Source organism: Cheilinus undulatus, linkage group 5, assembly GCF_018320785.1.
Source record: "Cheilinus undulatus linkage group 5, ASM1832078v1, whole genome shotgun sequence".
NCBI classification, from domain to species: Eukaryota; Metazoa; Chordata; class Actinopteri; order Labriformes; family Labridae; genus Cheilinus; species Cheilinus undulatus.
This window is the reverse complement of record NC_054869.1, coordinates 51,492,630-51,516,242: the sequence shown is the minus strand read 5'-3', so window position 1 is coordinate 51,516,242 and position 23,613 is coordinate 51,492,630. Positions and strand designations below refer to the sequence as shown.

At 38.5% G+C, this 23,613-nt stretch overlaps 1 protein-coding gene across 1 annotated transcript in view; it reads left to right on the top strand.

Annotated features, from left to right (window-relative positions):
* The window catches only part of si:ch211-158d24.2 (multiple epidermal growth factor-like domains protein 9), a 79,951-nt gene that overhangs the window by 43,173 nt on the left and 13,165 nt on the right, over positions 1-23,613 (top strand). The window contains exons 3-4 of the mRNA XM_041786636.1: positions 2,722-2,861; positions 13,631-13,780. Coding sequence (XP_041642570.1) covers positions 2,722-2,861; positions 13,631-13,780 — 290 coding nt within the window. The remainder of the gene's footprint in view (positions 1-2,721; positions 2,862-13,630; positions 13,781-23,613) is intronic.

Genomic DNA, 23,613 nt, shown 5'->3' with positions numbered 1-23,613 from the left:
ATCGTGCTAGAATTTTAAAATGCACGCTAACATGCCTGACTAAAATCACAATACATCTTTTATTATATATTTATTGTAGGGGACAGTGCACATTAATGAACATGGACATGTTAATGTGCCAGATTGTAGCCACAGGCTAGTTTCCATCAGTAGTAGTTGTTGGTTTACATTTAAAAGTGAACATCAAGCATTAAATCAGACAACACACAGAGACCAAACAACATAAACAGTACATTATTATACAAAGAACCAGCTATAACAATACAGAAGGTGGCTGTATGACTTTGCTCATGACTGACCTGGATGTTTAAGTGCATAAGGCAGATGCATAGTGCCAAAGTGCTGATGTTTTGCACATGATCATTAATGTGCATGAGGAAGTTGCACATTTGGCCTGTTTATAAAGGGCTGATATGATTGCACTCAGCCCTATTGTGCCAAATTTGCATATACAGCTGTGCTTATGCATGTAAAGGTACATCTAAAAAAATTAGAATGTCATGAAAAAGTTCAATATTTTTGTCACTCATTCAGAAAGTGAAACCCATGTATTATATAGACCCATTACACATAGAGTGAAATATTTCAAGCCTTTATTTCATGAAATGTTGATATTTATGGCTTACAGATAATGAAACCCCAAAATTTAAAAAAATGAAATATTTTTAAAATGATTTCAAACTGTAAATTCTCATGAAAATATATGCATCCAATACAATGATGCATATATTTATAAAAGTAGAATAAAAACATGGTTATAAGGTGAGATTAATCCTGAAATAGAAGTGATGGACTTCCCACAGATTTTTCGTGGCCTCTGATAAACCTGGAGGATGGGCTCTCCTCAGATCCAATTTATTAATAGTATCAGTGCATGTGTTTTGGATCAGAAGCATGGTGCTAATATCCTGAATAACAGTTTCCTCATATTAGAGCTGAAAGTGTCAAATTATTATTGGGTTATAATTAGGGCTGAACGATTTAGGAAAATAATCTAATTGTAATGCATAATGTCTTTGCTGCAAAAAAAAACTCTTAACCTGGTATTTTGACACAAATTTCAGGTTAAAGAAATATTGCACCTTCTGCAATTTGAAAACTGCAGCAGGCCATATTGCAGTTTAATCTCATTTGCAATTAATTGGCCAGCCCTAGTTATAATGTTGAGAGTATTTATTTGTTCCACTTTTAACTATTTTTCACACCCATTTTTGCCACTATTATTTGCCACTTCTCATTCATTTTTGCACAATTTGGACCCATTTTTTCTTCTTTTACCCCTTTTTGCCACTTTACAACAGGATAATCTAATTTAGAACCCGTTTTCATCACTTCTTCCCATCAATATCAACATATTTTTATCACTTTATACCCATTTTCTCAATTTTAAACCATTTCCACCACATTTTTCTGCCTTTATTTGTCAATTCTAAACCAATTCTTGCCCCTTCAGCCTACTGTTGCCACTGTTAAGCCATTTTTGTGCACATTTTTCTCCATTTTAACCAGATTTCACATTTTCTATGCCTTTTTTGCCAGTTTACTCATTCTTTCCAATGTCTTCCTATTTTCCTGCCTCAGTTAAAACATTCTTCTTCATTTTTTTTTTTAGAAAAGCAATTCAAATGTTTAAGAAGACTACTACTACTACTACAGCACAAATTGATATAATTTTTTTTGTTTTTTTCTTTGATTAGAGCTGTTATTGTTCAGGTTAAAAAGTAAAATATGGTTATCACAGCTTAACTCCACAGTGGACCGGGATTTTGCTGACTCCTAGTTTGGCCAGCCCCAGAAAGTTCTTCCCTCTAAAGGGTGTCCTTGTCTGGGCATAACTGTTCCTGAATGCTTATTGCTGTGTTCACCCACCTTCAGGTACTATGAGGGTACCGGTCTCTGGCACCTTTATTTTGGGGGTTGCGGTCTGAAAAGGTTGAGACCCCCTGCTTTAAGCACACTTTGGTTAAGCCATGTCATCGTCTCCCTGCAACCACAGTGATGTAAATCAGTCCACCTCTGCTCCTTAATGTCTCATTTCACTTTAGAAACTCTCAGACAGCTCAGTGGACGAGTCAGAAGTCATCTTCACCTTCTACTGTTCCCTTATTTCCTTTTAGATGTATAATAAGTTCCTTTTTCTGTGGTTTGGTTCATGTCATAATCTTAGATCTATCCAAAGTTCCTAATTTTCGAGTCAGTCAGCCAAAGTTTAAGACAGAAACCAAAATGAAACAAAAAGAGTTTTTATTGCAAAATAGTGGAAACGACAAGGCTAGATTAATCATGATTAACTGAAGAGATTCTGAGATAAATCTTGATTAAAAACTTTTAAATCATTGGACAGCCCTGAAGAGCAGGCACTTTACAAAGGCAGTCCATTAACCCTTTAATAGCTGTTGTCCTGTTAAATTAATAACACATTAAGAGTAAGGGAGACCACAGCGTACCGTACTAGCACATTAGCAGAGTAACAGATTCCCTCACACTCAAAGCCTGGAGCAGAGCTGCACAAAGCAGATGGATCGACAGGAGAACCTGCGGGAAGTCAAGTGTGGATTCCCTTCGACAGTCTGGATATCAGCTGTCATGACAACAATCCAAAAGACCGAGCCCACTGACCTCCGCCCACATCCCTAGCTTTCTGCTGTGATGCATTAAATGAACTGCTTCTTTATCAGACTGTATATATTAATGTACTCTACTCTCCTCTGCCTCTTTCAGCTCAGGGATTTGTGTGTGCAAGACAGGAGTGTACGGACCCAAGTGTGACGAATGCCACCCCGGTTTCTTCCACTTCAGCAGCACAGGCTGCCGGCCCTGCCAGTGTAACAACCACACCAACTACTGCCACCCACAGTCCGGTGAGTCTTGCTATCAAATGTCGGCTTTAACAGACCCCTTTCACTTTGTTCAGTTTTCTGATGTTGCAGCCTGATGACGCAGGGGACTAGTTTGTAGTTTTACTTGAATGTGCACACCAATGCACTGAGAATAAAGAGAATTTTTTTCAGAACTGTAAAACATGAAGGGAGTCTGAAACTTTCTGAATGCAAAGTTTTGGGATCTTACCACGGCTGCTGGGAGTGGATTAGGATGACTGACTCACAGCAGCAGAAGAGTTAAAAGAGTTATTTTCTAGCTGCAGTGTCTACTTCAGTTTATTTTATACTAAAAATACAAAGCAGCAGATAGTTTTTGTCACCTAGCCCACAGCTCATGGAGCTATTTACAAATAACATCATGGATACAACAGAGGGAAGCAGAAGTCAACTTTCCTAACCTAGCAAAGATAATGTTGAGACTCAGACCCTGAAGGTTCTGCACCAGCTGAGACAGTTTTAGGCTGTTAGGCTTAAGTTGTAATGTGACTCTTCCACCCACCTCTTGGTAGGTGTAGTCCTCCATAAATGAGGTTATCTTACTGAGAGTTTTGAAAGGTGGGATAGCTCAGAGCATGATAAACAGATGAGGACTTACGTGGATTTTAGATGTCAGCAGTGCGCTCTCTGTGATCGATTACACCCCTCGAATATTTCTGAAGACTTTCTCAGGACTCGCTCTTTCTTTTCCATGAGCAGAGATGATTCCAGCTGTGTGATGATAAAGAGGCGTAAAATTACCCAGTGTGAGTGGTAATTTCAACTCCCACTGTCGCTCTCATCTCACACCAGGGGCGTAAAACTCAATCACAGCAGAGGGGCAGATTCTGAATTTAGGTCCAACCTGAGAGACTAACAGAGTCAACATTTGACCATAAACTCTCCAAACCTCTTTTTCTCCAGAAATGAATTATGAGAAAAATAAAACTAGGGCACTGATGATAAATGATTCTGAAATTTAAAAAAGGTCAAAATCTGAGAAAAAAAAGTCAAACTTGTTGCTCTGAAGGTCAAAACATGAAATTAAAAGTCAAAATGTTTTTAAAACATTGAAATAAAAGATAGAAAGACAAAATCATAACTTTAAAAGGTCAGAATCTGAGTTATGTTCAAAATTATGAGTTTAGAAGGTCAAAAAATGAGTTTAAGTCTTATATTGTTTGTCCAAAAATTCAAAATATGGAATTAAATGTCAGTGTTGGAAGTTGACCAGGTTGAAATCTGAGAAAAAATCAAAACCATGACTTTCAAAGGTCAAAATCTTAAGTAAAATTAAAAAAATCATGAATTCAAAAGGTAAAAGTCTGAGATGAGATTCAAAATCATGAGTTTAAAAGGTCAAAATCTTGGATAAAATTCAAAATCATGAATTTTGAAAGTTAAAATCTGAGATAAAAATCAAAATCATGACTTTTAAAGGTCAAAATCTTGGATAAAATTCAAAATCATGACTTTAGAAGGTCAGAATCTTAGAGAAAATTCTAAATTTATGACTTAAAACAGTCAAAATCTTAATTAAAATTCAAAATCATGACTTTTAAAGGTCAAAATCTTAAGTTAAATTAAAAAATCATGAAATCAAAAGGTAAAAGTCTGAGATGTGATTCAAAATCATGAGTTTAAAAGGTTAAAATTGTAGATGAAATTCAAAATCATGAATTTTGAAGGTCAAAATCTTAAGTAAAATTTTAAAAAATCATGAATTCGAAAGGTAAAAGTCTGAGATGAGATTCAAAATCATGAGTTTTAAAAGTTCAAAATCTTAGATAAAATTCAAAACCATGACTATAAAACGGTCAAAATTTAAGATAATATTCAAAATGTATGATTTAAAATAGTCAAAATCTAAATAAAAATCTAAAAAAATGGCTTTTAAAAGGTCAAAATCTTAGATTAAGTTCAAAATTATGACTTTCAAAAGTCAAAATCTTAGATAAAATTAAAAATCACGATTTTAAAGGGTCAAAATATGACATAAAATGTAGAATTGTGAATCTAGAAGGTCAAAATATGAACTGAAAATACCAAATCATAAGTAAACGTCATACTTTGAGATGCAAAATTGAAAATATGAAATAAAAACATAGATTAATTCCTTTCTCATATTCCTGACTTTTTATCTAACTTTTTTTTTTCTTTTACTTTTTCAGATTTTTGTGAGTAAACAGGAAATTTTAAACTTTCATGATTAGGTTTACATTTTGATGCTGGAGGAAGTCTGCAGTCTTCATACCAGTGGGCCTGTTATAATAAAAATATGATTTGGTATTGCAGGCTGGGTATGACTGTACTGCGGGTGGGTTTGGCACCTCTGTCTTACACTGGCTCTCGGTTTAGGGTTCAGGCTGTAGATATTGTCTCATCATAATACTCTGACATATTTTAGTGCAGTCTGAGGATCAATGACAGCTAGCAGAGGCTAGATTTAGCATTAAAATGCTCTGCACTGATTGGTCAAATGAAGTAAAAAAACTTTATATCTGTGACAATATTTAGGTAAGTTTAAGCTCCATGTAAAAACCAACAACACAATGTCAGCTCTCACTTAAAAAGCTGAACCTCAGGGCTTCATGTGTACTTCCACAGATTTGACCATGACTCCTACGGGTGCTCCTACAGGATCTCAGAGCGTTAACCTCAGCTGATCAGATTGGTGACTAGATGCATTAATCCCAGTCTTCTGATCTCAGTTGTCGATCAGTAGGGGGATCTCTGTCTGAATGTTTTTCCTTCTTTGCTGCGTGTGCAATGACACAGCTGAAAGGTGCAGAGATCAAGCTGGTATTTAAAGGTTCTTCTGCACTAAAGATTTAAATCAGCAACTTTCAGGAGTAGCCCTGATAACGCATTTAACTCCTGTGTGTCGTCCAGATTAGCGCTGCTGCACCACATGCTGACAGTAAGCTGTTGGGTTTGGTGTGAGAGTTTGGAGTACACAAACCTCTAGAGTCTCTAAAGTTGATATTTACTGTGGAAACACCACTGGAGTGTAATGTTCAGTAATCTAGAAAGGCAAGGTGCAGCATCAGACGCATATTTAGATCTCAAATATTACAAACGTATCTAGTTTAAAGCCTTCACATGTTGATTACTGTCTGAATTTCAGTTGATTTCTCGTCTTTTGAGCCTGTGATTTTCTGTGAAGGAGGATTTCTGCTCAGTGCCAGCAGTCAGGCTTTAAAGTTCCCGTTAGTGACAGGGAGGAGGAAAGGTGGAGGGGACGGCGTTTTGGTGGTGGGGGTAGTTTAAGGAGCCATATGTCTTTCCTTTATAATGCAGGGGCAGATGGAGTGCTGTAGCCTTGCCTGGGCTCAGTCTTCACACTGCTGTGGATTAACATAGCTCAGGTTTGACAGCTCCCTTTAAAGCCTGACCCCGGTCTCTCCCCAGGGCCGCCTGCACAAGAACACATTGTGCGAATGCAAATTATACAGTATACCAAACACTGCGGACCTGAAATAAACATGACGGGGACTCGTCAAGTTCCAACGGGACGGAGGCAGACTGTCCACAAACAGTTTTACTGCCACTGCTGAAATGGAAGAATGCAGGAAATGCAGACTGTTCTTCATTTTCTGTGTTGTGTGGAGTCGAAGCAGGATGGTGAGGTTTAAACAGTCTCGATTTAGGATTTGACTTTTAGATATAGGATAAAACCTGGCATTTTTAAAGGCCTAGTGCCATGCAGCCATCATACTCCACTATCTGGATGTAAACAAGCACAGTATAACTGAAACTGAAATCAAGCATTTATGATAACTGCTGATGAGTCTTTCTCATCGCTGTGGAGGAATGTTGTCCCACTCTTCTTCACAGAATTGTTTTAACTCATCCATATTGGAGGGTTTTCTAGCATGAACTGCCCGTTTAAAGTCACATCACAGCATCTCAGTTGGATTTAAGTCCAGACTTTGACTTGGCCACTCCAAACCTTCATTCTGTGTTTTTTGAGCCATCCAGAGGTGGACTTGCTGGTATGTTTGGGGTTGTTGTCTGCTGCATGACCAAAGAGTGCTTGAGCTTGAGGTCATGAACTGATGGTCAGATGTTGGCCTTCAGGATTTTCTGGTAGACAGCAGAATTCATTGTTCCATCAATCACAGCAAGTGGTCCAGGTCCTGAAGCAGCAAAGCAGCCCCAGACTATCACACTGCCACCACCATGTTTGACTGTTGGCATGATGTTTTTTTTTTTTATCAAATGCTGTGTTATTTTTACTCCAGATGTAACGGGCCACACACCTTCCAGAAAGTTCCACTTTTGTCTCGTCAGTCCACAGAATATTTCTCCAAAAGTCTTGGGAATCATCGAGATGTTTGTTGGCAAATGTGAGACGAGCCTTTGTGTTCTTTTTTGTCAGCAGTGGTTTTGGCCTTGGAACCCTCCCATGATGCCATTGTTGCCCAGTGTCTTTCTGATGGTTGAGTCATGAACTCTGACCTTAACTGAGGCCATTGAGGCCTGTAGGTCTTTGGATGTGGTTCTGGGTTCTTTTGTGACCTCCTGGATGAGTCGTCGTTGCACTCTTGGAGTCATTTTGGTTGGCTGACCACTCCTGGGAAGGTTCACCACTGTTCCCAGTTTTCTCCATTTGTGGATAATGGCTCTGACTGTGGTTCGCTGGAGTCCCAGAGCCTTGGAAATGGTTTTGTAACCTTTTCCAGACTGATAGATTTCAATCACTTTGTTTCTCATTAGTTCTTGAATTTCTTTGGATTGGAGCCTGATGCGTTTCTTTCTGAGATCTTGTCGCCTACTTCACTTTGTCTGACAGCTTCTATTTAAATGATTTCTTCATTCAACAAATCTGGCAGTAATCAGGCCTGGTGTGGCCAGTGAAACTGAATTCAGCTTTCCAAGATCTGTGGTTAATCACAGTTAACTCATGATTTAACAAGGAGGGCAATTACTTTTTCCACATAGGGCCAGATTGGTTTGGAATTTTTCCTCTTAATAAATAAAATCATCATTTAGACTGATTTTGTATTTACCTGGATTGTCTTTGTGAGATATTTAAATTAGTTTGATGATCATTATAGACAAAGTTTTGACACTTACATTATGATTGGAGACTGAGATCGTTAGTTATTCATTTAAATTACTGTCCAAACACAAGTGCACACCTCTGTTCTCTTCTTATACTCAGCACTTTCTGTCTGCCTCCTACAGCTTCTCTTTACATGTGCTTGATCCTATATCAGTAATATTCAACTGTACATCTCATGAATAACACGGTTTGTGTTTGGTAACGTGCCACTCAATTTTCAGGCTGGTAAAACCACAAACATTAAGCTGTTGAAATCATAATAAAAGCAAAAATGATTAATAGAGAGGTATTACATGATTATTTGTATATCTTGATCTGATTTCCCTAAAAAAATAAAAAATAAGAAAAAGACAAAGGAGCATACTTTTTCTTAAACACTTTGTCAAAAGCTGTCCTTTGTCATTACTGGTCCGCAGCACTTTCCTCCAGGTGAAACCCCTCTTCAGCCCGTCATTAACCCTGTAATGTTCAGGTGTGTTAGAGAGCTGTTTCCACATTAGCAGCTGATGAGATGAGGTTTCAAACCACTGTTACGTAAAGGTATAGCATGCCCTGCAGCCTTGGACAGGTTCAGTCATGTCGTCATGGACACAGAGTAAAACCATGGAGGCAAAACAAGCCGACCAAAAACAAAGAATGGAGGAGACACCTTCAAGGATATTTACATTATAACAAATTATGACTTCATACTTCAGAGTTTTTATGTCAGTGATTAAATAAACACTCCAGGTGATTTAACAAGGAGGTAGTAAAAAAACCAGACCTAACTCAGAACATTATTTTGTCAATGAATATAGGTTTTAAAGAACTGTTTAGCTTTTTAAAAAGACTTTATGTGCATTAACATTATGTAATGAAACTGAATTTGGATTAAATCTCAAGAATGATAAAGAACACAATGTAGACGTTACACCAGTTTTTGTTTTGTGGACTTAAACTGACTAAAATGTGAGTCGACTATGTTTTTTACATGAGAAAGAGACTGTTGGACGTCAAAAATCCACGGTATTTCACCAAGGCCGTCCATAAGGGGGATAAATAGGAGAGCTTCAGGGGGCCCAGCCAAATCTGGGCCCAATGGAGGTCTGCGAATCATGGTCCCTGGTAAACTTAAGCTGTATATTTTTTTTAACCTGAATAATAACCACACTTTTTTAAAACAACAAGTATTTATTTAGGCAGTAGGATATAACCTTCTTAAAGATGTAAACTCTTTTCTTAAAACAGAATTAAAACAGGTTAGAAGTTGCAAAATAGGTGGAAAAGTGGATGAAATGGAATTTTAAAAGAGATGGGTTTTTAAACAGGCAAAATATGGTTAACAGAGGCAAAAAAATAGGTTAAAGTGGCAAAAAACAGCAGGAAAAAAGATGAAAAGGGGCAAAAAAAACAGTACACACAGTGAAATGTGATTAAGTCTGGCAAAAATAAGTGTGAAAGTGGTGAAAATTAGGGTAATAGTGGCAAAAATGGGCTAACATAGGCAACAATAGGTGGAAAAGGGCAAAATAGTTTAAAAGTGGCAACATCGGAAAGAAAAAGGGGTGGAAATTTTTTAAAAGTGGCAAAAATGGCTCAACAGTTACAGAAATGGCAAGAAAAGGTGGTGAAAAGAGATTAAAAAGTGGCAAAATTGGTTTAAAGAAACAAATATGTGAGTAAAAGGTGGTGAAATGGGATTTAAAGTAGCAAAAATGGGCCAAAATTTAGCAAAACTGATAAAAATGTGCAGTAAAAGCAATTAAAAGGGGTAGCCAGAAGGTAACTGTTAGCCGGGATGCTAGCACCTATGCTACCAATCCAAAATACAATCATCACTAAACTGGAGGGTCTTTTCTCTGGGTTTATCAGGGGCAAAGCAAAATCTGTGGGTGGCCTGTATTTCACCACTGTGCATATAAAGTATGTCAGTATTTTCATCAGTGTATTTTAATTCAAATGAATTATTTCTAGTGTAAGTATTTTATATTTGTACTTATTTAAATTTGGCTGATTTAAATAAGTTGATAAAATAAAAGTCTTGATTAAAAGGACAGCCTAACATGTTAGAACCTTTTTGAGTTCCTGTTGATTTGTAGTACGCTAAACTTAAATATCAAAGATTAAAAATGGACTCAAATGGGACTAAAATTGATTGACTGATTTTAAGAATTTAGCAGATATCACTGGAGACATTAAGAGTTTGCTGGGCCACGAGTCCGTTTACAGAGTAAGTTATTAGAAAATAATCTTTAACTGTAACTGCAGATGCCTGATTAAAGTTTCAAAAAGTCAGCAGCTCATTAATTGCACTTTGTGATCCCAGTAACACTTTTCAAACAATGCTAATGTGTCTGAAAGCCAACCTTGCACTGACATCCCCTGTGTATGAAATAAAATATGTTAAAAAGTACATTTAAGTCTTATGTCAGGGGTGTACAAGAATTTTTCGGTGGTCCTGAGAAGATCGTCCAGGTCTCGATTGGGCTGCAGTTTGAGAAAGGCTGATGGAAAGTGCATCAGATGGAACCAAGCTCAGTGAGTGGATAGCATCGATATAACCTCCTAGCAGCAGCGAGGTTCGGCAGTATTTTTATCTAGAAAATTAGCTCAGATTCATGTGTAACCTCTTGACTGGATCAGCACAAAGCTCTGCTATCATTAATCTGAAAAGAAAACTGAAAACAGGCAGTGCTGGTACAGACGCTGTCCTCAGTGTCGACAGTTTTCTTTACTTTATACTGGTCTGTTCAACGCCATTCAGATTTGCATTTAATCTGATTTGACATCAGTCGTCTAGGAACATCCTGAAGTTACGTTTAAAGCCTTTCAACATCCCTATTTGCTCTTTTAAGGCCATCATTGTTTAACCTGGGCTGCAGCAGCTAATCCCATTCCCTCACACAGCCAAAGATCTGTTTATCTTTTAATGGCAGTTATATATATATATATATATATATATATACACAGTGCTTAACACATTTATTAGACCACCTGTCATATTTGTCTCAGAGACCATCCAGCATCATGAAGTGCTTTAATGCAGACTCTTTCATTTTCAGTCAGCTCTCCACATTTTACCATTTTGAACAGGAATGAGGAATTTCAAACTGAATTCACCCAAATTTGAGCCGGCTCCCTGGGCTTCTCTGAGAAGTCAGAAATTAATCAAGCATAACATTCAACCACTAAAACTCATTTTTCTGCTCAGGAATACAAGTAAATAACTATAATTTGACATATTAATCGAGAAATCTGAAAGCCGGCTCAAATTTTCTTTTTTTTTTTCTTGTAAATTTGAAAATTCATGGATAACAACATTAATAATATTTTAGCATTAAAAATTTCATTTGGGTTAAAGAGCTTCTACATATTGGTGTATTAACCATTGCAGAAATGCAAAAAATGATTTTGGTAATTACCAATGCTGTTAATTTAGGGCAGCTGTGGCACAAACCTTACTTTGGGTGGTGGTCTAATAAATCTGTTAAGCACTGTATGTGTGTGTGTGTGTGTGTATATATATATATATATATATTTGTGTTTTTCATTTTATTGTTGGTTCAGATGAGTCTATGGAAGATAAAATTATGAAAGTAAACTAAACTAAATGATCTAAAGCCAGAATAATGAGAAAGTAAGTCACAAGTATGAGATGAAAAATCAAAAGTGGTAGAAAGTCATGATAGTAAGATAAGTTAGTAATAACTTTTGACTCATTATTTAAACTTTTCTCATAAGTTTTACTTTGTGTCTCATAATTTAGTCTTAATCACATAGCTTTATTATTTATCTCTTAATTCTGACTTTTTATGGTAAATGGACCTATGCTTGCAGGGCTGATCCGACTACTCAAAGGGCTTTTACACTGCAGGTCACTCCACATTCGATGGCAGAGGTTACTAAGGAGAATTGACCATCAGTATTGGTTAATCCCATTCATACACTTCCATACCCATTTACACGCTACTGACGCAGCAGTGGGAGCAAACTGGGGTTAAGTTTCTTAAGTCCCCAAGGACACATGGACATGTGACTGCAGGAGCTGGGGATCGAACCCACAACCTTCAGATTATGAGGTGACTGACTCCACCTACTAAGCCAGTGTTTCCCAACCGTTTTTCCTTGGAGTCTCCCCTACATGCACCTCAGAAAAGCAGAGTTCCCCCGGGACCCAAGGAGAGAAGAAGAAGTGACACACTACTGACAAAAATCAACATAGACTTTAATTGTTTCACTGGTAAAACCCTAAAAAGGCCTGTGCATGCTTTTTGTTATCATAAGACCTTTAAACTACTTTATAACTACTTTATCATGAATTTGGACAATATTTGCAAATCTAATTTTGGCAGCCTAAAAGCAGACAACGCCTCACGCCCCCCTAAGATCTTTGGCGCCCCCTGGGGGGTCCTGGACCCCAGGTTGGTAACCAAGATACTAAACCATAGTGTGCCAAATTATGTGACAGTTTGTCTCATAATTTTGACTTTTTTATTTCATAATTCTGACTTAATATATTTGTTTCTATAGTTACCTAGCTTTCTTTTTAAAATTGGCAGATTTGTGCTTCCATAGGGGTCACACTAAAGCTGTGTTTACATGACACATTCATCTAAAAGTGGTTGGATTTGGTTAGGTTTTGGGTTTTCCATTTTGTCACCAATGTTGTTTTGGGTGCTTGGAAATGTACAGCTTCAAAAATGTGTTTCAGATTGCAAGCTTTTGAAAATAGCTGCTTCTCTAGCTGTTGCTAATTTTCAGTTCCTCTGAAACAGAGACTTCATCATGCACATGTGCATTAGTTTCAGTCATGTCAGAGTAGGTGGACTTCCACAACAATAGTGGACGGTTTAGGCTGTTCACTCCCAGTCAACATTCAAGCCTGAACCCTTTTTACTTCTCATGGCTCTGTAGAAGGAAGAGTAGATGATTCAGTGTCATCCTCTGAGAATGGTACCAACATCTGATGAATGAGCTGATTTGAGATGGCAAAATACAGAATATCAATCCTAATCCTTCTGATCCAGATGAAACTATTTGAATGTGAAGGTTTAAAGGGGACATATTTTACCCTTTCTAAGAAAAGTTTATATTGGTCTCAGAGGTCCCCAAAACGTGCCTGTGAAGTTTGTTGCTGAAAAAACATTACAGTATTGGATTTTTGCATGTCTAAAACCCCTCTGTTTCAGAACGAACTGTTTCTGTGTCTGTGGCTTTAAATGTTACTGAGCTGTCTGACTCCGCCCCTCTCAAGAAATAGATGTAGCTTAATGGATGTGGCTCTCCTGATCCTGAGAGGAGGATCAGGAGAGGAGGGCGGAACTTTCTTCCAAGCAGGGAGGGTCAACCGATCCTGGGGGCAGGGCTAACTCCCCACATGACATCATGAGGGGAAAATCTGAGAACGGCTTGTTTTAGCACACATTTTCTGAAAGGTGGAGAATGAGAGGTGGGGAGAGAATGGATTTTTCTGGTACTTGAGGGGGTTGTGCACAGGCCAGGGGGACATATTTGTTAGAAAAGCCTGAAAAAGTGATTTTTGCAGAATATGTCCCCTTTAGTATCAGCTCATTTATGTGAATGAATATTTAAACCCTTCCACTCCTGAACTGTTGAATGATTTTTACCAACCAACCTGAGGGTGAGTCATATAACAGAGTTATCTCACTTTCTGTGTGCAGCTCAAATATCCCTCTAATCATGTGACCTTTGTTCTGTCTTCCAGGTGTATGTCTGAACTGTGAGGGTAACACACAGGGCTCAAACTGTGAGGAGTGTAAGCCTGCTTTTTACCGCAGCCCTGAAACCACCTCGACCGAAGCCTGTGCACCATGTCCCTGCTCCAACTCCACGTCCACCGGCACCTGTCACACTGGTCAGTCCCTGCACACCCACAGATCTGACAGTTTCAGATTAAGGTCAAACATGTTTGATCAGTAGTCAGGTACTGATAACGCACCTGACGGCTGTACTGTCATGTGTTTGTTTTACAGTGGAACAAAGACATCTGTTGTTACAGGGACAAAAAGATGGATGCTATATTTAGTAAAAAAAACAAGTGAGCTAACACGCAGTGTGAGAGTGCATGACAGAAAAACAGTTAAAACCAGTGAGTCAACTCTTGATTTAAAGATGAACCTGCTGCATGTTATCTCTACATTCAGCCTGTCCCATCCCATTAACTCTTTATGGAGCCAAGCCAAACATTTTCTTTATAAGTTGGCTTTTATAAATTAAATTTTAAAGTAATATTCTGACTATGGACGAATGCTTTATAGATTTATCCTATTTATTGTTTAGGACTGACTGGGCAGTGAGGATAAGGAGCAGACATGCAGATAACTCTGTATCATGAACAAGTGGAGCTTTTTGAAGAGCCTCAGTCTGTGAATAGATGGCTACAGTCTGCACTGCTTTACTTTCACCTAACTGATAAACTGAGTTGCATCAGATTTTACTTCATTCCTCCACCTGGGCTTTGCATTCTGAGCTTTCCCCACTGCACTTCTTTGTGTACTTACAGAGTGGAGCAAGCTGATAGTGGCAGTTTTTAACAGCTTTTCTCCCTCATCATGCCAAAAACATACATTAAAGAAAACTGTGGTATAATGTTTGGTAAATGAAACATCTTTAAAGACATCTGTTTGAGAAATGTGACCATGGACATGGGTAGTCTTGTGATTTTTGCAGCTGGTCTGCACTGAGGGATGGTGTTCTAAAATTATTGCAAGAAAAATAGACAAAAACTCAAAGTTCTGGGTTAAAATATAGTTAAGATACCACAGGATGTCTTTGACTCCACTTGAGCTCGACCAAGCCGGCGCCCAAGGGTTTGGGATCCTGGCTCAGCCGAATTCCAGACTGCAGCCTGGTCTTGATTTCAGGCAGAGAATCCAGCTTCTTCTCAACGGTGCATATTATGGCTGGGCAATTAATTGAAAATTAGAATAAATCGCAGAATGGCCTGTGCAATTTTCAAATCGCAGAAGGTGCAATTTTTCTTTGACCTGAAATTAGTGTAAAAAGAGGAGTTTTAGATGTTTTTTGCAGCAGAGACGCTATACATCACTGATTCTCAACCTTTTCAGCCTGTGACCCCCAAAATAAAGCTGCCAGGGGACCCCCCACTGTAGCTGAAGGTGGCTGAACACAGCCATGCACATTCAAGAATATTCATGTGCAGACAAGGCTGCCCATTACAGGGGGGAAAATGGGAGAGCTTTCTGGGGCCCAGCCAAACTGGGGGCAAGCAAGATCATGGTCCATTGTAAATTGAAGTTGTGGTATTTTATATTTAATCTGAATAATAACCACTCTTATCAAAGAAACAAATATCGTTTTAATTCATTTGTGTAATAAGTAGCCCTCTTGGGCCAGGAATGCTGGAAATTTGATAAAAGTGGCAAAAAATAACCAAAACAATATTGCAATATTGCAATTAGATTATTTTCCAGAATCCTTCAGCCCTAGCTCATATGCAATTGGTCACACCTAATTCTAAGAATTAAATGAAATATGGCCCACCTTAGAAGCTTGTCATTAACTGTGTTGTACTTCTAATTTTGACACTAGCTGCTGCAGCTGTGTTAAATGGTCATAGACGGATTTAAGCTTTTACTCAAAGCGCTTTTACTCCACAGGTCGCAATTACCCTTTTACACCCAACCACCCCACACACACACACTGATGCAAAGCTGCAATACAGAGTGGCTGCCAGTCTTAAAGTCCCTGCAAAGTGATAAAAAAAATCTATATTTAGGTTCATTGTATGACAGGCCACTGTGTTTTGAACCACCAGGCCAAATTTCAGTCATGAAAAACATCTCTAAGTTTGTCAAATTAAGATCCAAAATCATGAAAAATGAGGCAGTAAAATCTGCTCCACGTAGGTGTGGGTGTGTCTGTTGAATGAGCTGAAGCCATGCCCACTCATGAGAAATATGATCTTGTCATATTTTTTAAAAATGCTCCAACCTGAATGCAGGAATCATGTATCTGCTCTGCTGCTATTTTACTCAGGCAGAACAATTAGGGAAATAATCTCATTGTGATTTTTCCCCCCATTAAAAAGTTTTTTTTCCCTCAAATAAAAGTCTTCATGACTTTGCACATCACCTGACTGTAGGAGCCAGGGACTGAACCCATGACCCTCTGGTTCCAAGTATCAACTGAGCCCAATGTTAAATCTGTAAAAATGTGCTGACAAGCTTTTTCCTGAGCTAATGAATTGACATAATAACAAAAATGACAAACATATTGTCTACCAAAATAATAATGATAGTGTGATTCATGAAGCCCCCAAAGAATAAAGACAACAGGATTACAGCAGCATGAATCATGCTTATTTACTCTACTGTCTGCTCCGTCTCAGAGCACATCACACTAATCATCTGTAAGCACCAACACTCCTATAAAGTCTGTCAGCTTTGTGCAGTTTGCTCTTGTTTCTTCTCTGAATGAGGAGATGAGCCATCAATGTTTCCCTCCTGCATAGAGCATCTTTCTCATCCTGAAATCTGATTGGCCACCTCAGAATCTTTAACTATGATTTGTTTGGTCAGCCATTCCTGGAAAGCAGTGAAGGAGGCTTTGAGTATATTCAGACACTAAGCATGTCTTAATCTGCGTTAGCTAGATCAAAGTGACCTTGTCATCCTGATATTTCTCTGCATGTGGCCCCCGGTGATAAAAGTTTGGACAGCACAGCCGGGTTGACTTTAGGTTAAATGAGCAGACAGATGTCAGTGTGGTTTTAGTCCTCTCACTAGCGACCTGCCAGAAAGCCAATTAGTGTACTTCAGTGGATTAGACGTCTGTGTTTGCCTTTGTACTTAGGACTGCTCATGATTCTGTAAAGCTATCCAACCTGTAGATACAGTTGAGGGAATTCTAGTCAGTTGTCGTAGATTAAAGTAGGGCTGCGACAAACTTTTAAAGTCTTTATTCATTGAATGTGTGGTCTATGTCAGCACTAGTGGTGGGAGTATCGATGCTGAAGTATTGATACATCATCATTTACAAAGTATGGAAGGAACATGGGAGAAAAAAAAAAATGGTAATGGATTTTTTTTGGGGGGGGGGGACCGGTCGAATTCATCAGCAACCAGTTGCAATCCTCCGGACAGCTTCACAGGTACAGGTGGGTGTGTACCAAATGTTGTGTAGGCATTAAGCCACATTACTTTCCTTGAAAAGCCACCAATGCTCCCACTGATGCATATTCCATATGGCTTCAGTTCATTGTACGAGTCCAAGTGCCAAATTACGTTAGCTAAGTAGCTTAGTAGCTTAGTAAGTAGTTCCGTCCTCTTACCTCCAATTTCTACATACAGCGAATGCACCGCGATCCACTGGCGAATCGTACTGTGGAGCACATCACTCCCTCTCTAGTCTATTTCCACAGCTGGCGCTCCAGACCGGCAGCGGTGCGTGCCTGGACTGACACTTCGCTCCGCTTCGTTCGAGATACGCTGCAGGTCTATTTTCAGTGCGGGCCGCTGCCAAACCTCGTCGATCAGAAAGCTCCAGAAGAGGAAGTCACAAAAGTAGGATATCCGGTTCTTTCAAAGTAAAAACACAAAGCACGGACCCCCAATCATAAATCATCACGATATCAACATTATGACTCATCCTGTAGTGAGAGCAAAGGGTCACAGAGAGGTCAGTGGGTCACACAGCTACAACGGCGCAACTGACGAGGAAAAGTTAACTTTTGGGGATATTTAGCCAAAAAATTTTACATAAAACCACAGATCCTTTAAGCAAGCATTAACCTTTTAACTTCCTAATGTACTCACCCAATGGCAGAAACAATAATATCATGGACTTATACCAGAGAGGATGTTAATTTAACCCCTAAAGGTAAAATAGTCTGCTGTTGACATGCTATTCCTGCATAAGCTCGCAGTTCTCCCATTAGCTCTGCCTGCTGATCAGTGCTGTGTGCCATGGCACAGCGCTCTAGACTTGCTTCCAGTTGGTCGGTCAGACCAAACCAACGGCACTTCGATGCGTGGCGCATTCGTCCTATGTGGAAATTTCGGGTTAAACGTCTCGCTTGTCTTAATGAAATTTCTCTGAGATCCATCTCTTTCAAAATCATTCATACATCTTCTTTCCTTACACATAATATTAGCTCTCTCCATTTAGCACACACCCATCTGTACCCGTGCAGCTGTCCAGAGGATTGCAACTGGTTGCTGATGAATTTGACCAGGTCTGCAAGAACTGAGTTTTACAACGAGATAGTCCCCTTTCACCCAAAATTCTATTCAAATGCCTTTCACTGATACGAAATGTGTGCCTGCAACTAAGCACGGATTGAATGTCTTTTTATGCAAGGCCAATTTCGAAGTAAAAGTCAAGACTCTTCTCCACGGATGCTCTTCCTCCATTGTTTTGGCTGGTTTGCAAGATCTCACAAACTGTTTCCAAAAAAAAAAAAAAATTTAATTCCATTATCGTTTATATTATTTCCCCCATGGCCCTTCCAGGGCTCCATACTTTTGGTATCCATTACGATAACAAAAAAGAAAAAGCTGAAGTGTACTTGCAGAAATGACACAGATATAAAGCAACTTCTGACATCCAATAACATGGAAGCAGAAAATATCGCCGCTTTTGCACACCTTTTTGCTGAAAAAAAAGAAAAACAGACGATTTCCCACCAAGCAGGTAATTGGTTTATGAACTTATTGTTGTTATAACCAGTTGGTCAGAGCATTACAGACTAAATCCCAACACAAACAATCTGAAATCTTACATTTAGATCTGTCTGTGAATGCTGCGGCTTTCTTTTCATAATCATTTACATCAGGGGTTAAAAAAAAAGATCATTGATGCAGTAAAAATCTCTAATTCTAACCAAACACAAAACCTAAACACTAAGCCTTTAGTTGGACTTTTCTTCATGTACAAGAGTTTTAAATATCCAACTCCTAGTTTAAATATCCACCTCCCAGTTTAAATATCCACCTCCCAGTTTAAATATCCACCTCCCAGTTTGAATATACACCTCCCAGTGCTTTTTGATTCTGTTGTGATTCCTCATAGTGCTCTCTGATGCTACCTAAAAAACAAAAGTAGATTTGTGCGGTTTTACTCTATGAGCACCAGAAAAGAGTTTATCTTTCAGGCTGTGTTCAGAGTCCCTCATTATCTGTGATAGTTAAGAAAAAATATTTTGTAGTAAGGTAAATAATTGAGGAGACTCTAAAGTGAGCTGTGCAACGCGACAGTCTGGAAATAACAGTGACCTCGCCGTATGACCCCACCTCCTCCACCTCCAGGCTGCTGCTGCCCTACTTACACACCACACCCAGGGGTCTCTTTTGGGTGGAGATCTGGGTTAAACTGTCGAAGTCGCATTTCAAACAATTTCAGTCTGCCGGAAATGTTAACGCTGAATGCATAAGAAGCTGTAGAAGCAGGTGAGGCTAGGAGGTACGGCGAGAGCTTTATGAGTGTGACACAGAAATGTTAGGATCATCACGCCGGGACTCATGAAGATTCTTGTGTTCTTGTTACTGCCTGCTCTGGCATGTCACGACAGAAACATTAGCTCATCAGACCAGGCAGAATGTTCAGATTTATGGAGTGGTGTTTGCCTTCAGCTGAAGTCAGTAACTTAATGTGACGTTTGAGTGTGTAGGTGTGTGTCACAAGCAACATGTTAGATAAAGTCTACACACCACTCACATTTATGTAGTTTTGTCACCTGGATCAACAAAGAAAAAGGTCCCAGTTAAAAAAAAGCTCATTTTCAGGATTCTAGCTGTTTAACAGTCCCAGGTCTTCTCTGCTGAGAATGTTTTCTGTTATTGAAAGGTCTGGACTGCAGTCAGGCCAGCTCAGGACCTGGACTCTTCTCCTGTGAAGCGTGGTGTTGTGATAGATTTGGTGTGTGGTTTAGCATTGTTTCACTGAGATAGTCAAGGCCTTCCCTGAAAGAGATGTTGTCTGGATAGGAGAATATGATCATCTACCACAGAACAGTTTTCCATTTTGCTTCAGTCCATTTTAAATGAGCTTTGGCCTGGAGACAGCAGTGTTTCTGGATCCTATTCACATACGGCTTCTTCTTTCCATGATATAGCTGTAACATCTATTCAGCACGGTGAACTGGAAGTGTTTCTGAGCTCATGCAGTGATTTCCTGTAGAGAACCACACTTTATCCAGCCTGATTTAAACTGTAAAAGCTCAGTTCACATGGCTACAACTAGGGCTGACCGATTTGCAAAAATAATCTTATTGTGATTTTTTTCCCCCAAATATTACAATTGCAATCAGTGTTAATTTTGTTGACTAATTATTTTCTTTATAGTTTTCGTTAATAGCCTTTTCTCCCCTGACGAAAATGAGACAGTAACTAATAAAAACAAGTGCACATGGAGAAAAATCAAAATGAAATTAATTGACACTTTAGTCAACAAATAAAAAGGAGACGTAAATGTTTGACAGAGACTTTATCCAATCTAATCTAATTTCGTCATGTAGAAAGTAGGGGCAAGTTAGGCATATATCCAGTCACAGCTACTTTGGCTGTGTGGAAAGGTGGGATGAGATACGAGGGAGAACCAATCACAACTGCTTTTGCTGCGTGGTGGCAGAGTAAGTTGGGGAGATTTTAGTCGACTAAAAAATTTACTGTAAATTTCGTCAACTAAAATGTTGGGAAGTTTCGTCAACTAAAACTAGACTAAAAGTAAAAGATAATTTTGGTGAAAGACTATAACTAAAACTAAATTAAAAAGTGCTGTCAAAATTAACACTGATTGCAATTTAACATGCGATTATTCTTGGGTTAATCTTGTGTATTTTTTTGACAAATTCAAGCAATAAATAATTCCATAAGTAACACCACGTGTACTGAAAACAATGAAATTATTTCTGAAGCAATTAATCCATGGTAGCATGGATCTGACTATGGGGGTGCAATGAGCCTTAAGCTATAAAGGAGGCGGCTGGGGTGGAGGAGGTGAGGCTGGCTACAGCTGATCATAGCTAAAGCATGACTTTCATGAAGAAACGCTAGGCTTCATCAATTTTAGATAGAATGAGCTAACGATTTCTGCTCGTATTGCAGATTTGATGTTGTTTGCTTTGTTTAAGGGATATATCACTTTCGTGTTACTCATTCTGATTAAGAAAAACATACATAAAACACAAAAAGGAGTATTTTTGTAAATTATTATAAAAAAGATTGACACTTAAATGCTTGCATAATGTGCATAAAATCTCTGCTGCTGCAAAATAATGATTTATTAAATTGATATTTTGACACATTTCAAGTTAAAGAAATATTGCAACTTCTGCGATTTGTAAATTGCAGCAGGCCATATTGTGATTTAATCTAATTTGCGATTAATTGCCCAGCCCTTGCTGCAACATTCCCTCATAATGTTCTAAAACAGCCCTGTTGCATTGCCAATCTTTTGTTAATCTTTGTTTAATAATCAGGATCAATGTCTGGGTGGAAAATCACAGTTCCTCATTCGATGACAGTTGGCACAGGAAGTCACACCCAGAATTCATGCAGTGTTTAAGAGGGGCTCAGAATAAAGTAACTAAAAAATTTTATGAGCAAATGCTAGTTCATTTTGTTGCCACAGATGTAGTTTAATATTTCTAATTATTCCAGCTATATTTGCAGTTTTGATGCATGTTTAGTCATGGACAGAGCACCAGTTTCAGTCTAAGCCTGAAGAAGTTTTAGGCTGATTTTTTTAACCTTCCTCATTAAAATCAAAGAAGACGTCCGATTTGAGTCTGAATTAATGTTAGGCCTGGATTATCTGTTAATATGAGGGATTTAAAGATAGAGTCCTAAATCTCTTGAATGAGTCACTGACTCATCGGGGCGTCACTGGTAGGTTCAAACATCTTAAACATAGAGGATTGAAAATCTGTAGGATTAAGAATGGGACAGTGGCCAAGAAGTAAGAAAGTCTTGGTCTGACCTCAGATGGCATAAAAGGACACACTCTCTGAGTCTCTCCTAAATTTGTGCAGATTTGACTGTGTTGAATGTTGGTTTCTTAATGGCACCAGTTAGCTTGACATTTATCTCTGCTCTGTGCAGAGTAGAGTCCATCATGGACATCATAACTCTGAATGCTTTTATCCTTTTTGAGATGACTCCTTCTTCTGAGAATATCCATGCAGCTCAGAGGATAGAATGAGCCCCCTCTATGGATATGAAGATCAATGGAAGTGCGTTTTTTTGCTATGCACAGGCCTTATGGCTCACTGAGAACAGTGGCATTGCTATAAACACAGATCAGCATAGAATTAAAGTGTATAGATGAGCCTAATCGATCAGCTCCATCGACAGGCCCACTGTCCCTGATACCCAATCTAACTGTTGGGGTTGAGCTGTTGAGCTGCTACCTGATACCAGACCTGAATCAGCACATCCTTTATTAGCATCTTATCATTGCCTCATATGTTTACATATGTTTGAACCCTTGTAATGTGTTAGAAAGCTGCCCACATCTTTAGTGTTAGCGGGTCAAATTTGACTAAGATTGAAAATACTTAAAAACAATAGTTATCTTCCAATATTGTTTTTCACCCCATAACTAACTTAGTATGTATTCATATCCATGTAAAAACTGTTTTAAATGTTTTTTTTTTTTGTTGTTTTTTTTTTTTTTTGTTTGTTTTTTTGCTAAATAGACCTTTTCTCTTAGAATTTACCGCTCATTTTCAATTAAAAAAAAACGTTTAAATTCACTTATTTTATTCCCTACAGTGAAGATAATGGGTAAGTATATTATCCAAGTCTAATAGACTAATATTAGAGCATACCTACTGAAAAATATTGCTTGTGTTGTTTTTCTAACTTAACATTATTTACAATAGTGACATGTGAGGTGTTTCGGGTTAAAACTGACCCGTACAGATTTAGGGTTAGAAAAAAGGTAAAAAGTTGTTTCCTTTTTAAAAAAACAACTTTATTTTTACTCAGAATAGCAAGTGCAAATTGAAAATTATACCATAAATTGAACATAAAACAACAATATGGTGTCAGGGCGGGTGTGTGGGAAGATGTGTGTGTCTGTATGAAGGTATGTGTTAATATGAAGGTGTGTGTGTCGGTGTGGGTGTGTGTCTGTCTTTATTAATTTGTGTGTGTCTGTCTTTATTAATGTGTGTGTGTCTATATAAAGGTGTGTGCATCTATATGAAGATGTGTGTGTCGGTATAAGGGTGTGTGTCCATATGAAGGTGTGTGTATGTGTCTGTATTAAGGTGTATGTGTCTGTATGGGGGTGTGTCTATATGATGGTGTGTGTGTCTATATGAAGGTGTGTATGTGTCTTTATGAATGTGTGTGTGTCTATTTGAAGGTGTGTGTGTCTGTATGAGAGTGTGTCTATATGATGGTGTGTGTGTCTGTATGAAGGTGCGCGTGTCTATGTGAAGGTTTGTGTGTCTGTATAAAGGTGTATGTGTCTGCATGAAGGTGTGCGTGTCTGTATGAAGGTGCGCATGTCTATATGAAAGTGTGTGTGTCTATATGAAGGTGTGTGTGTCTAAGTGGAGGTTTGTGTGTGTCTGTGTAAAAGTGTGCGTGTCTGTATAAAGGTGTGCGTGTCTGTATAAAGGTGTGCGTGTCTATATGAAGGTGTGTGTGTCTATATGAAGGTGTGTGTGTCTGTATGAAGGTGTGTGTGTCTTTATGAATGTGTGTGTCTCTATTTGAA